This window comes from Rhinatrema bivittatum, chromosome 5 (genome assembly GCF_901001135.1).
Source record: "Rhinatrema bivittatum chromosome 5, aRhiBiv1.1, whole genome shotgun sequence".
Classification (NCBI taxonomy): Eukaryota; Metazoa; Chordata; class Amphibia; order Gymnophiona; family Rhinatrematidae; genus Rhinatrema; species Rhinatrema bivittatum.
The window spans coordinates 215,783,495-215,797,159 of NC_042619.1; the positions used below are offsets into that span (position 1 = coordinate 215,783,495).

The 13,665-nt window shown below is 46.4% G+C and overlaps 1 protein-coding gene across 1 annotated transcript in view; it reads left to right on the forward strand.

The window, feature by feature from the left end:
* The window catches only part of MED14 (mediator complex subunit 14), a 220,875-nt gene that overhangs the window by 107,728 nt on the left and 99,482 nt on the right, over nucleotides 1-13,665 (forward strand). The window contains 2 exon segments of the mRNA XM_029603149.1: nucleotides 2,376-2,510; nucleotides 6,562-6,638. Coding sequence (XP_029459009.1) covers nucleotides 2,376-2,510; nucleotides 6,562-6,638 — 212 coding nt within the window.

Consider the following 13,665-nt stretch of genomic DNA (forward strand, 5'->3'; position numbering starts at 1 on the left):
CTGTTGCATTACTTGGAAGTTACGAACAGTTTCCGTCTCTTGGACCATCTTTTTGTCCTGTGGAGTGGCCCCAGGAAGAGTCAAAAAGCTTCAAGGGCCACTATTGCGCGCTGACTAAATGAAGCTATTTCTGCATACCTAATTCAGGGCCATCCGATCCCAGTTGGTCTTCGGGCTCATTCTACTAGATAGCAAGCGGCCTTGTGGGCAGAATGTCAACAGGTGTCGCCATAGGAATTTTGCTGGGTGGCTACTTGGAAATCTACTCTCACTTTTGCCAGGCATTATCGCCTGGATGTCTGGGCCCCAGAGCCTGGTTCTTTTGGGGCCTGTGTGCTCCGAGCGGGACTCTCTCAGTCCCATCCCGGTTAGGGAAGCTTTGGTACATCCCAGGAGTCTGGACTGATCCGGGTATATACAGGGAAAGGAAAATTGGTTCTTACCTGCTAATTTTCATTCCTGTAGTACCACGGATCAGTCCAGAGTGCCACCCATTTCAGCATTGGGGATAACGGAGAGTTGGTCATTGGTTATTCTGCAAATTTATCAAATGTTCTTATAGTGTATGCCCTCCCTTAATTTGTTACTTTACAGGTTTACATTCCCTCTGCTCTTTGGGGGCAAGTTGTGTTATAGTGGAAGTTTATTTATTTAAAGTCTTTTCTATACCGTCGCTAAGTTATATACCATCGCAACGGTTTACATGTAGGCACATAAGTTTGGAGTAAGCGTACTATAGTACATTCTAACAGGTGCCATTAAGTTTCGGTTACATTAAATCATTAAAATACGTACAAATGTTTAGTGATGTAGGTTCTGGCCAGGTGTACCTAGAAGGTACTTTTACAGGTCAAAAAAATCACATTTACTGAGTTATATTATTACATTCATTGTGTACTCAATTTGTTAAAATATCGTAATGCACATTTATGAGAATAGTGCTGTGTGCCGGTGCTCTTCTGTTTATTCCAGTGTATTTTCTATTCTCCAGTCTCTTTATAAAAGGCTTGTTTAAAAAGCCATGTCTTTAGATTTATCTTGAATGTTTTGGGGTCTCTCTGTAATCTGATCTCCAAAGGCCTTGTGTTCCAGAGTGTGAGTCCTGCTAAAGACAATGCCCTTTCTCTTACCTGGGTTAGTCTCGCTGTCTTGACTGAGGGAATGGTTAAGAGAGCTTTGTTTGCTGAACGAAGGTTCCTGGGTGGTACGTGTGCCCGTAGTGCAGTGTTTAGCCACTCTGCTTTTTCATCATGTATTAGTTTATGTATGGTGCATAGTGCTTTGTATTTTATTCTTTGTTCTATGGGTAGAAAGTTATGGTTTAACCTTTCTGCTTGGGTACAGTGTAATACTGATAGACTCTAGGTGGCACCTCCAGGGTATAGGGCAGAGTCCGTTCAAACTTCTGTCTCCATCTGCTGGAGGGGAGGCAAAACCCAGGAGCCTGGACTGATCCGTGGTATTACAGGAACGAAAATTAGCAGGTAAGAACCAATTTTCCTATACTTTAGTTTTCAGGAATAGGCAGATAATCCAGAAGTTAGCTGGAGAAAAGGGAAAGAGGTTAACTAGATATTGTACACTCACACACAAATGACCAGGCTCAGGATGAGATAATGTTTAAAAACAGTTTAAGCAGCTGCAGGGGAGTTGTTGGACAGACAGCCAAAATCTGTGAGCACCTCAGAAGGGTGGGTTGCCTGCCTGCAACAAGGGAGTGAAGGGATTGTCCTCATAAAGAACTTGAATTCATGGCTGAAAAATCAATGGAAGGAAAAAGGGTCCATTGGTGACTGGGGATCTTTACAAATGGGATATTTTACGTCCATCCAAGAAGGATACTGCAGTCCTTAGCCATTGTTTTAGGCACGGCTTGGACAGGCATTTAAGCTAAGCAAACAGGAAGGCAGGAACTGGTGAGCTAAAAAAGGGATACAAACCCAAAAGAAATCCAGCAGCAAGTAGAAATAGAGGGGAGATAGCTGCCAATGCAGTTAAGAAGAAAGCAAAAGAAAACAGAGAGGGCGTGCAGAGCATCATTTGACAAATGCTCAGTCTGTGATGTAATTCCATCAAGCCTCAGGAGTCTGCACACATGCTCTTACACTTAACCTGCAAGGTTTGGATTTTAGTAGTAGTCTTGGTGTTTCTATTTTCAATAAAGGATGCAAATTTTAGAATGAAATGGATCTGCTGCTTAGTAGCATACTGACCGTGGGTTGGCCCTGTGCATGAATCTTTATATGTGTTTGTTAAATGAATCCTTTGCCTTCAGCTCTGTTTATTCCATTTGATTCCTTTGAAGGTTGTCTGTGTTTATCCATTAAAAACCAAAAGGCTCTTCTTTCTATTCTCATGTTTTGCTTGAATTCTAGTTGTCTGGTGACCAGGGTCCTGCAGAGCCCAAGAAGCCCAAGCGATCAGGAGAAATGTGTGCCTTCAATAAAGTGCTGGCTCACCTGGTGGCCATGTGCGACACAAATATGCCCTTTATAGGACTTCGTCTGGAGGTAAGAGACGCTTTCTGAGACTGGAGTGTACCCTTTAAAAACCTTTCCTGTGAAATGGCAAACTGTGCTTTTCACTGCCTGCTTCCTAGAATTTTCAGATGCAGATATGAGACACCCATGTCGAGTGCAGGGGGGAAAGATTCTTTATTCTCAAAGCAGGGGATTTTGTGCTCCCTGGACCTGCCGTTCTTAAGTTCTTCTCTATCTCTCATTTTAGGCCTTCAGGTTTTCAGACCCTTTCCACCTCCTTCGAGGTCTGAGAGCTTTTTCTTTTAGCACTGTTCATTGCCCTAGGTAGATCTTTCAACAGTTTCCTCTTGCTCCTTTGGACTTCCAGCTCAATTAGAAGTGGAGTTGGGATCTGGCACAACTACCTGGGAATTTTGATTTTCTTTTATATCTCCTCTCAATTTATTTTAGTCCAGTCCTTGACCAGGGCATCTTCCAGAGCCCTGCAGGCTTGGATCCTAAATCCGTTCATTAAATGTCCCCAGTCCCAACCAACCCAGAGAATGGAGCCCAGTCTTCTGCATGGCAGTGCACAGTATCGCCAGTGAGCCAGCAGGCTGGCCCTGACAGCAGATTTTCAGGATTGTCTCCTCAGTATGACCTGTGATTGCAGTTTCTGCTCTGCTGAATCATCTTCATTGCTTAGAGGCTCAATTCCATCATCCTTTTAAAAATAAATTTACATTTTTGACTTTGCATTGATTATCTTTGGGACTATAACTGAGAAGCAAGTCAACAGTTTCAGAGCCAGCTCTAGGAATGTGCAAGCCCAGGGTACTATCACGACTGGCAAAAACAAAATTTGGGACTGGCAGAAGCGGAGGCACGCATTGTCTTCCAGCAAGGGCAACAGAAATGAAAATCATCTTGGGGCCTGGAGCCACAGGTTTCTCAGTGGCCCTGTCCCTTACACAGATTGCATGCAGGGCCAGATTAAGGGGCCCTGAAGGCAGTGGTGGGAGGGGAAGTTATCCTCCCTCTCCTCCTGTGGAGGGATGGGGGGTAGAGGGTACTATCCTTTCATGCCCAAATCCTCCTCCTCCTCCCAGCTTCCTCACACCCGTCCCTCCTTACCTTGAAGTCACGGTTTGGGCTGCAGCATCAAGAAAGATGAAGAAAATCAACACGCAGTCTTCAGCAGCCCTCTAGTGCTGATAGACCCTGCAGGTCCCTGCAGACCCCCTCCTCCCATGTGGACTTCATGTTGCCAGGGAAATCCATGTGAGGGGCGGGACCCCACAGGGTCCATCAGTACGAGATTGCTGCTGAAGCCCTTGTGCTGATTTTTCTTCATCTTCTTTACTGTAACAAGAGCACGCACCACAGGAAGAGAGAAACGGAAGCAGATTTGGATTTAAGCACAGGCAGCAGCGGCACTGGAGGCTGTTGCTTATGCCTAAATCCGGGCCTGGCCGCATGGCTTTGAGACTTTTGACATTGTCGGTGTCCCTGGTGGCCATTCCTGGACAATGACAGCAGCTCACGGCTGGATTTAGGGCCTGTGGATGAAGGGCTCTGAAAGGAACGCTGGTAAATTGCCCTTGGCCGAGGACATTCCATGCAATATGACGTGGTCTAAAGTAATATGAGGGGAATTCCCGCCTTGTTTCATAGTGGCAGATCTCAACCCCAGTTCTGATTGAGGTGGAAGCTCGAAGTGAGAGGAAGCTGCCAGGTTATTTTAGAAAGTGGGGGCGGGAGTAAAAAAATGAGATTTCTCAGGTTTTCTTGTGTTCGGTAGTTGGCGTTGTTCAGTGTTTCCCGTCTCCTTTATTTGAAGGAGAGTCCTTAACTAAGAAGTCCCATCAATATGACTCGTTGTAACTAGTGGTCATTGCTTATCTGTAAGTGTTCCCCTACATCAGTACAATGAGCCACTGTACCCAGTCACTTCTGTCTGGGAGTTCTTGCTCCAGTTCAGGGTTAGCCAGTTAGCTAAGTTATACAAGCAATGGGCCTGGCACCACATGGGAAAGCCCTATGCGTGCCCACAATCTTTCTTCCAGCTCCACGTGAGACAGACGTCAAACCCTTCAGTGTTTCTTTTTGTACTGCTCTCTGCTATTAGCCTGGTTATAAGATCTGTTCCATGTGAAATACTGCATGAAGTGTGAATGAAAGTTTGATTTTTGGATTTTCTTAATTGTAGAACATGTGCACTAGCATTCTAGGGTGTTAATTCATAATGGAGGTGCTCTGTATCAGCTATGTACTGCCAGATGCAGCCAGTTCTCCCAGAATTAGATAATGATAGCTGTAGATGGGCCATGGTGAACTGAAGTGGAGACTTCAGTGTGATTTAGAAACCAAATTGAAGAGTAAACGTCTACCATCTGGCAGTGGTTTGAGCTTTTACTGAAAGGAGAGGAACCAACTCATATCTTTTTTTTCCAGAATATTATCTCTGGAGGTTCGAGGAGAACATCTGGACTGTTTAGTTGTGGAACTTGTAACAGGAAGAAAGGGAGCACAGCTTGACGGCAAATGAACTTTAGAAGTTGGGATGGATTTCAGAAGCTGAGAAGGGCTTGCAGGGTTCCTTAGTGCAGTCTTGGTGGCCTCGGAGTCCGTTGCAATCACAAAAGGAAAGTGTGAGCAAATGGTATCAATCATCCACAAATTTTAATTGAGGAGAAAATTACTTTATTGTAGACATGAAAGTATTTCTAAGAGAAGTTAAAGAAATAATGCCAGTTGTCAACAAGTCCCAGCCCTGACATGAGCCTTATTTCAGAAAATCACTTTTTCAGTTGTAAATGCTGTTTTGACTGCTTGTTGCCTTCCGCCATTATGTCTGCCTCCCCTTGAAAAAGCGACAGTTGATATCATTTGCTCACACCTTTCTTTTGCAACTGATACATTACGAGTTGGTGTGATCTCTGCTCCTTTAATACTCTGTTGGCCTCAGAGTGCGACCACCAGTTCTTGCTGTTGGCTGTATTGATTATTTTTCCCTAAAATGCTCAGCTCACGTTAGTGGATTCCTCCATCTGTAGTACTACAAAGGAATTGGTTTGGTGGCCATATTGGAAAAATACTGGAATGGGTGATGAGGAGAGGCATGGCAGAGACATGCCACATGAGTGTAACAGGCACATCATGTACTGATGTGGCAGTGCCCACGACCATCGGACTCGCATGTGAATAGCCTATATTAAGACTGAGGTGGGCCTGTAGGGGCTGGGTGCTAGATGAAGGGAATGGTAGAACAAGGCAGGAAGGAGTATGGAAAGAAGGGGTGGATGCAGCAATAAACTAAAGACAAAATTGTCTGCTGCCTTTTACAAAGATTATCCAAGGATTTGTACTTAAGCTGCAGAAAAGGTAGATTTTGTCTGAATCACTGAAGAAGGTTTACAGCCATTTAAGAAACATTGAAGTCCATTTTCAGCTGCTGTGTGGCTCGGCTAGTTAGCCGGATAAACATATCCACCTAACTAGCAGGATATATTCAGTGACTATATCCAACTGTCTTAGAGTTAACTGGTTATTTCTGACTGGCTAACTTTAGGACAGCCCTACGGCCCCGACCAGAGTTAGCCGCATAGGTTAAACAGCGAACTCTGAATATCGCATAACTTGGGCTAACTCTGTTCAGTCCGGAAATGCTCCTGCTCATCCCTGGAATGCCCCCTTCTTATCTGGCTAAATTCTAGCTGAGTATCTAGTTACCCGGCTGGAATTCAGCTGGATATGGGCTAAATATAGCCAGGTAAGCCCTTTAGACAGATAACTATTATGTTACCTGTCTAAATGGCTCTTTAATATCGACCTCTTGGGGTATAATTTTCAAATGCAGATGAGCACTTGAAATGGGCACAATAATTGGCATCATTGACCACTAAAAGCTGCATTGTGGTGTTGGCAAACAATGAAACATAGCTTGAAGAGTTGGAAGCCCTGCACTCTCTACAAGGGAGAAGTGAAAGTCATAGTTTTACCTGACAGAACACCAATTTATTTGTAATATAGTTCTCGAGTCAGGCTTCTTTGTAATTGAAGTTTGTATATGTTTATATGTGATGTCTTTTATTGTTTGTAGTTGTCTAACATGGAGATTCCACATCAAGGAGTCCAGGTGGAAGGCGATGGTTTCAGCCATGCTATTCGCTTGTTAAAGTAAGAGGATATTGCTGCACATTCTAAGTTTTATTTCCTATCAGTCTGCCCCAAGGGTTATATGCAGGTTGTGATAACGTGAAACCAAGCCTTCTTCCCTGTCAGGGCTCAAGACTTTTTCACCTCTTGAATGGAGCACAGCTGGTCACTGATATCAGACTAATCAGGACTTCTTGCTCATGTTGGCTTTACTCTGTACCTCTTTTCTCCCTGAAAGAGCGTCAAACACAAAGACGGCTTGTGAAACTTGAGGGAAAGTCTTCAGAAGTATTTTAGAGAGAAGGCCATGGGCCACTGACTGACAAAAGGAATCTGCTGCTTTTAGTACCAAAGCCAGCTCCTGTGGTGGCTAGGAAACAGCTGTTTTTTAAATGATCTTCTTAAATAGCATTGTCTGAGTTTCCTGTAAGTTGACATAGAAATCCCCCAGAAAACAAAACAAAAAAACCCAAAAATTTTCTGTGCTGTCAAAGCTCTGCTGAGACCATGATGTACTCTGAGGCGAGGCGGTCTGCACTTTGACATGGGAGGCCTCAGTCAGGGCGTAGAAGCTAACAAGTCACTAGTACTGTGAAAAGGGACATTTGAAAACATTGTCCTCTCTTTTTACATGTCAAATACATTGTGGCAGCGAAGGGAAAATCATCTTCTAAGAGCCTACAGTGCCCCCAAATGTGCTGCTTGCCTGCATCCTTCCGAAGATGGAGCAAATAATGCTCAAGAACAGGAAAAATGCTTTCATAGGAAGATTTTAGATCCATGATGAAGACATTTCGTAACACACAGATATTTGACAGCCACTTGGATTCCATTTACGGACCTATGGGTATGAGCATCGATGCTTCCTGCAAGCTTTTGGATTTTATTTACCCTGTATTTAGTCTGGTTTTATTCTGGCCATGTCAAAGTGTTTGCAACAGACGTTGGTTTAAGAGGGAACTCTAAGGACAGGGCAGAAGCCCTGCTAAATAGTAACAAATCACTAGAACCTGATGCATAGATGCCAGCTCTGTGGGTGCTTGAGCACCCCCTGGTATTAAGCAAACTCCTTCACTGTGGCCAGGGAGGGGTAATTTGTGTTGAGTTTAGCACCCCTAATCATTTTGAAAGTTGGCTCTGATGACCGCATAATAATCACACCAGAGTTCTGAAGGAACACAAATATGAAGTTGCAGCCGTGCTCCTGCTAATTAAAATCTGCTGCTGTACTTAAGGCCTGGAAGATAGCCAGTGTAATGCCGATATTTAAAAAGGGATCTGAGTGGTCCTGGAAACTTGAAACCAGTGAGCCTGATGTTGGTACTGGGTAAAATGGTAGAAGCTATATTTAAGGACAAAATGACTGGGCATATAGATAAACATGACTTAATGGGGAAGAACCCATCTCGTTTTAGCATAGAGAAGCCATGCTTTACTTCTGTGTTTCTGTTGGATTACAGGATCCAAGGCAGCATGGTTTTATCAGGAGGGAGGTAATTTGTGTTTCCTAGCGTGTAGCCAGGTGGACTCGGGACCAGTTGGATTTATGCTCCCTTGCCAGTAGATGGAAACTGAGTTAGGTTTCAAAGCTGACGTCACCCTAGATACACCCCTGCAGAGACCTCAGACCTTCAGTATTTTTCCATCTCCAGGAGATGTGGACATGCTTTCCCTTTGGGATTGTTGTACCTTTTGGAAGAAGAAATTGTACTTTAAACTTGGAGAAAAAATTGAGCCCCGCTCTCCTCTGGTGATACGTAAAGATCCCTTCCTCAGTTGAGAATTCCTGAGGTGATTTCCAAGATCCCTCAGAGGTGTTCCTTGGTCTGGTAGCTGGTTCCTGGCATGGACTTTGCTGCTGAAGCAGCTAAAAGGCAGCGGGTGCAGGAAGCCAAGCATGGCAGTGATGGCCAAAGCCTTCTCTCCCCCACCCCCCTCCCAAGCTGGAGACCATCTTTGTGCTCAGCCAGTAAGTGCTGAGTCCAGGTAAGTAAAAAAAAAAAAAAAAAAGCAGAGGATTTCCTCCTGATTTAGAAACATTAGAGGGGTTTCGGTAAGACTTCCTCCGATCCCCTTGCTCGACGCACCGTACTGACGTCATTCCTGTTCCCAATCCTGTTGGGGTAAGGGGATGTGGGCTTCCGAGCTGGTTGAGCGGCCCCTTGGCGGGCTAGGCCCTGCTTTAGGCTTGGTCGGTACAACGTGTGGTAGGCTATGGTGGCGCCATTTTGCACGCTTTTTTGTGCATGTATTGCCCACCATAGAGCTTTGGTATGCGCAGTGTGTGTTGGCGCTGTGCACATAAAGCTGCGCACGCGCTGTGCACATAACATGCACGCACATACGCGCGCAAATTACTAGGTACAGAATGTAAATAAAGCCAGGCACACGGACTATGCGTGCGCCTCGCTGCGGCCCGCATAGGCACCCGAAATCTGTGTGCACAATTTTAAGCGCGAGCCGGCTAAACATGCAATGGCTCCAGCAGCAAAGAAACATAAGTGCCGCTTGTCATATTAGGGTTGCACAGTCTGACCTGGATTCTTGCTTATGTCAGCACTGTGAGGAAACTCAGGGAGAATTGGCCTCCCCGGACTTTGCTAAGCCCGGCTCCTTCCATTCAGAGGCTGGGTCAGCCACAGCCTTAACCGGAAGCACCTTGAATCTGAGTAACCCTGGGATTAGGTCATTCATGGGAGAGGGAAATTTAGTTGCACCTACCTCAGTACCTCCTGGGCTAGGAATGGACCCTGCCGCCTTCTCTTGAGTGGAATTCTTTTAAGGCCTTCAAGTCTTCGTACAGGCACAGTCTGCTACCTCACTTGCTCCTGTCCGGATGGAACCTCAGCTGGTATGCCCTCCCTCCCCCAGTCCTATCGGCAGACCTTGAGGCATGCCTCGACTCACCAAAGGTATCCCTGGCAGGGACCTGGACAGCATGGAGGAAGAAGAGGATCCAGATTCCTTGGAAGATGGGGAAATCCCCCCCCCCGGTTTAAAACTGTATCAGATCATGTTACGGTGTTTCCATAGAGATGAATTGCTGGCCCTGGTTTCCCAGACTCTGAAGATGCTGGCAGTCCTGGGGCAGACTCTGACAGAACCAAAGAAGAATCCCATTCTGATTTTCCTATGGAAAGACTCTTGCTACTTTCCAGTATTGGAAGCCATCCATGATTTGGTTGACCTGGAATGGGATGCCCCAGAAGCAAGTTTTAAAAGTGGACGAGCGTTAGAAGCTCTATACCCACTGGATCTGGCAGCAAGAGAACATTTGTGTTTGTGACACAGACCAGCGTGTCTGGTCTGTGCCGTCTCTAAGATGCACATGATAGGTGGATGGGAGTCCATCCTTAAACAAGTTTTTGACGCAGTAACAATGACTTTACAGATTGCTTCTTGCTGTGCCCTGGCAGCTCCTTTGTACCTGCTCCTTTTTTGGGAGGTGGTTGACTTGGGGGAGAATTCCAGAGCGGTTATGGAACCCACCACCGCCTTTTTAGCTGATGCGAGCTTGGACCTAGTCCCTACCTCAGCCAGAGGAGTGGCCTCAGTGGTGGCGGCCAGAAGACAGCTATGGCTGTGGAATTGGTCAGCAGATGTAACCTTCAAGGCAAATCTCACAAAGATGCCCTTTAAAGAATCACTCCTTTTCGGAAGCAAATTGTAAAAGCTGGCCAGTAAATGGGGCAAATCTCCAGTACCCCGGCTACCAGAAAATAAGATAAAGCAGTTACAGCTCTCTTCTCCCATGAGGGGTTGATCCAGGGGCTCCCAACGCTTTCGCCCCTACAGAAACTCGACATTTCACAGGTCTCTGTCCTTTGTGAGGTCTCAGTCCTTTCTGAGGTGGCTGCCCAAGAGAGGGTCAGGATCGGGTTCAGGTTCGTCCCGAATCCCCCAATGAAGTTTTGCCGACCCACCCTTGGAAAGAGGAGATAGGGGGTCGACTATCCCTCTTCTACCACAGGTGGGTCGAAATCACTTCGGACAAATGGGTACTGGAGATCATATGAGAAGGATATGCACTGGAATTTTGCAGCACTCCTCTGGACATATTCATGATATCTTATTGCCACTCCCAGCACAAGAAGCAGGCAGTGGAGTCTACCCTGTTAAGGCTTCTCAGGATGAGGGCTATAATCCCAGTACCTGCGCCCCAGGAAAATACGGGGTATCCATCTATTTCATCGTACCCAAGAAGAAAGGTTCCTTTCTCCTCATCCTGGACCACAAGAGCATCAACCAACATCTATGAGTGATTCATTTCTGCATGGAAACTCTACGTTCCATGCCGTACCATCAGGAGAGTTCTTAACCTCCCTGGACCTATCCGAGGCCTACCTACATATTCCAGTCTGGCAAGAACATAGTTTCCTATGCTTTGCGGTACTGGGTCACCATTAACAGTTCCAGGCACTACCCTTTGTTCTGTACACTGCCCCAGAACATTTTCCAAGATTATGGTGGTCGTAACAGCAGTGTTGAGAAAAGAGGGAATCCTGGTGCACCCGTACTTGGACTGGTTGATCAACAGTGACCTCCTTGCTTCAGGACCTCGGTTGGGTCATAAACCTGGACAAAAGCAGTCTCAAACCCTCCCAGTCCTTGGAATATCTGAGAGTCTGGTTCGACACCAAGCAGGGCAAGGCCTTCCTACCAACCATGCGGATAAGAAAGTTGATGTCCTAAGTGCAACTGTTGATGAACACAATGCACCTGATGGTGTGGAGTTATCTTTAAGTGCTCTGTTTGATGGCGGCAACCCTGGAAGTAGCACCGTGGGTGAGGGAACACACATGCAACCACTTCAACGCTCCCTGCTGTCATGTTGGAACCCATTTTCTCGACTATTCGATTTGCCTCCACTTGCTGATAGAAGTAAGTGGAAGCAAATCGGCTCCAGTGGTGGCTGCAGGAAGCTCATCTGGACAGGGGTGTACCCCTGTCCCCTTTGAACTGGCTGGTCCTCACAACAGATGTGAGCCTTCAGGACCGGGGAGCTCACTGTCAGGAAATGACGGCCCTGGGGCATTAGACCAAGGAAGAGGTTCTGTGGTACATAAACCACCTGGAAGCCCGGGCAGTCAGATTAGCATGTCTAAAATTCAGCCATATACTCCAGGGTCAAGTGGTTCGTGTAAGGTTGGACAACACAACAGTGGTAGCCTACATCAACCGCCAGGGTGGAACCAAAAGCCAGCAAATATCAAAGGAGATAGATCTCCTTATGGAATGGGCAGAAATACATCTACAAATGATCTCAGCCTCGCAAATTGCAGGAAAAGATAATGTAAGAGCAGACTTTCTAAGCAGGGAGAGTCTGGATCCAGGAGAGCACACAAGTTCTCCACATCATTAACGTACATAAGGATCTGGAGAGTATTTGAAGCCTGGTGCGAAGACTACAACATCAAGCCACACTCATTTAAAGTTCCCGTGATCCGGAAATTCTTACAGAATGGACTACAGAAGGTTCTGTCCCTCAACTCCATCAAGGTACAGGTGGCCGCATTGTCATGCTACAGCTCCAAGAGCGAGGGCAACAGCATAGCTTCTCACCTGGACGTGTCATGCTTCCTGAAAGGAATCAGACATTCGCCCACCACTAAAGTGGCCGGTGCCTCTGTGGAATCTCAATCTCGTTTTGGAATTCCTAGTGGGACCCGCCTTCAGACCACTCCGAGGCCTGTCCCTCCACCTGTTAACCTTAAAGATTGTGTTTTTGCTGGCAGTGTGTTCAGCCTGTCGCATCTCAGTACTACAAGCACTGTCCTGCCTTGAGCCTTTCCTCAGGCTCACCCAGGGGTCCATCCAGCTACACACGGTTCCCTCCTTCCTCCCCAAAGTGGTCTCACACTTCCACCTCAACCAGACCATCTCGCTACCAACGACGGATGACTTGAAGAATTCGGAAGAAGCCCGTAGTCTACGCCACCTCAACATCGGCTGTCTCCTATCCAGATACCTGGAAATGTCGGAACCCGTACGAAGAATGGACCACCTCTTCGTCCTTCACAGTGGACAGAGACAAGGGGAAGTGGCCTCGCGGGCAACCATCGCCCGCTGGATCAAGGAAGTCATCAAGGCGGCCCACGTAGAAGCTGGCAAGCCACCACCTCTACAGGTCAAGGCCCATTCTACGAGAGCCCAGGCAGTATCCTGGGCAGAAACTAGAATGCTGTCACCTGCCGAGATCTGCAGGGCTGCTACATGGTCCTCCATCCATACTTTCTCCAGATTCTTCCGTCTGGACGTTCAGGCTCGGGAGGACACGGCATTTGCAAGGGCAATACTAAGTGGGTCACAGGCAGCCTCCCACCCCTTTCGGGAGTAGCTTTTATACATCCCATTGGTCCTGAGTCCATCTGCTACACGCTAGGAAATGGAGAAATTACTTACCTGATAATTTCGTTTTCCTTAGTGTAGACAGATGGACTCAGCATCCCATCCTTGGCTGCCGTTACGCATGGTTTTTCAAATAATTCAAGGGTAAGCCATGTTTTCATTTACCTAGGGCACCCACCCTGCCAGGTGTCGACGCTTTCCAGTTGAGTACACTGGCAGTCTCCAGCTATAGTCAATCAACCAGTTCAAGTTAATCGTTTAACCAAGTTATGAAGTTATTCAAGTTAACCAAATTATTAAGTTAATCAATCAGTCAGTCACACATATATCCACAATGCTTTTCGAGGAGAATACTGAAGAGCTGCACGTCCTGCAGGGGTATATGTACTAGGGGCTGACATCAGATTGAAATCTGATCCATCTCCAACTGCTAGCAGGAGTACGTTATACCCATTGATCCTGAGTCCATCTGTCTACACTAAGGAAAACGAAATTATCAGGTAAGTAATTTCTCCAGTATCTGTCAGATGTAATATATCCTTACCCGGTTCCTTCCTCTTACATGCAGTATAACTAATTATATCCCCTCTTAATATCGCCTTTGCCATCTCCCAGTATGATAGGGTCATCTAAATGAAGACGGTTGTTACTTTCATAATCCTTCCGCTTATCTTGAGACAACCATCTCGACGGCCTCCAC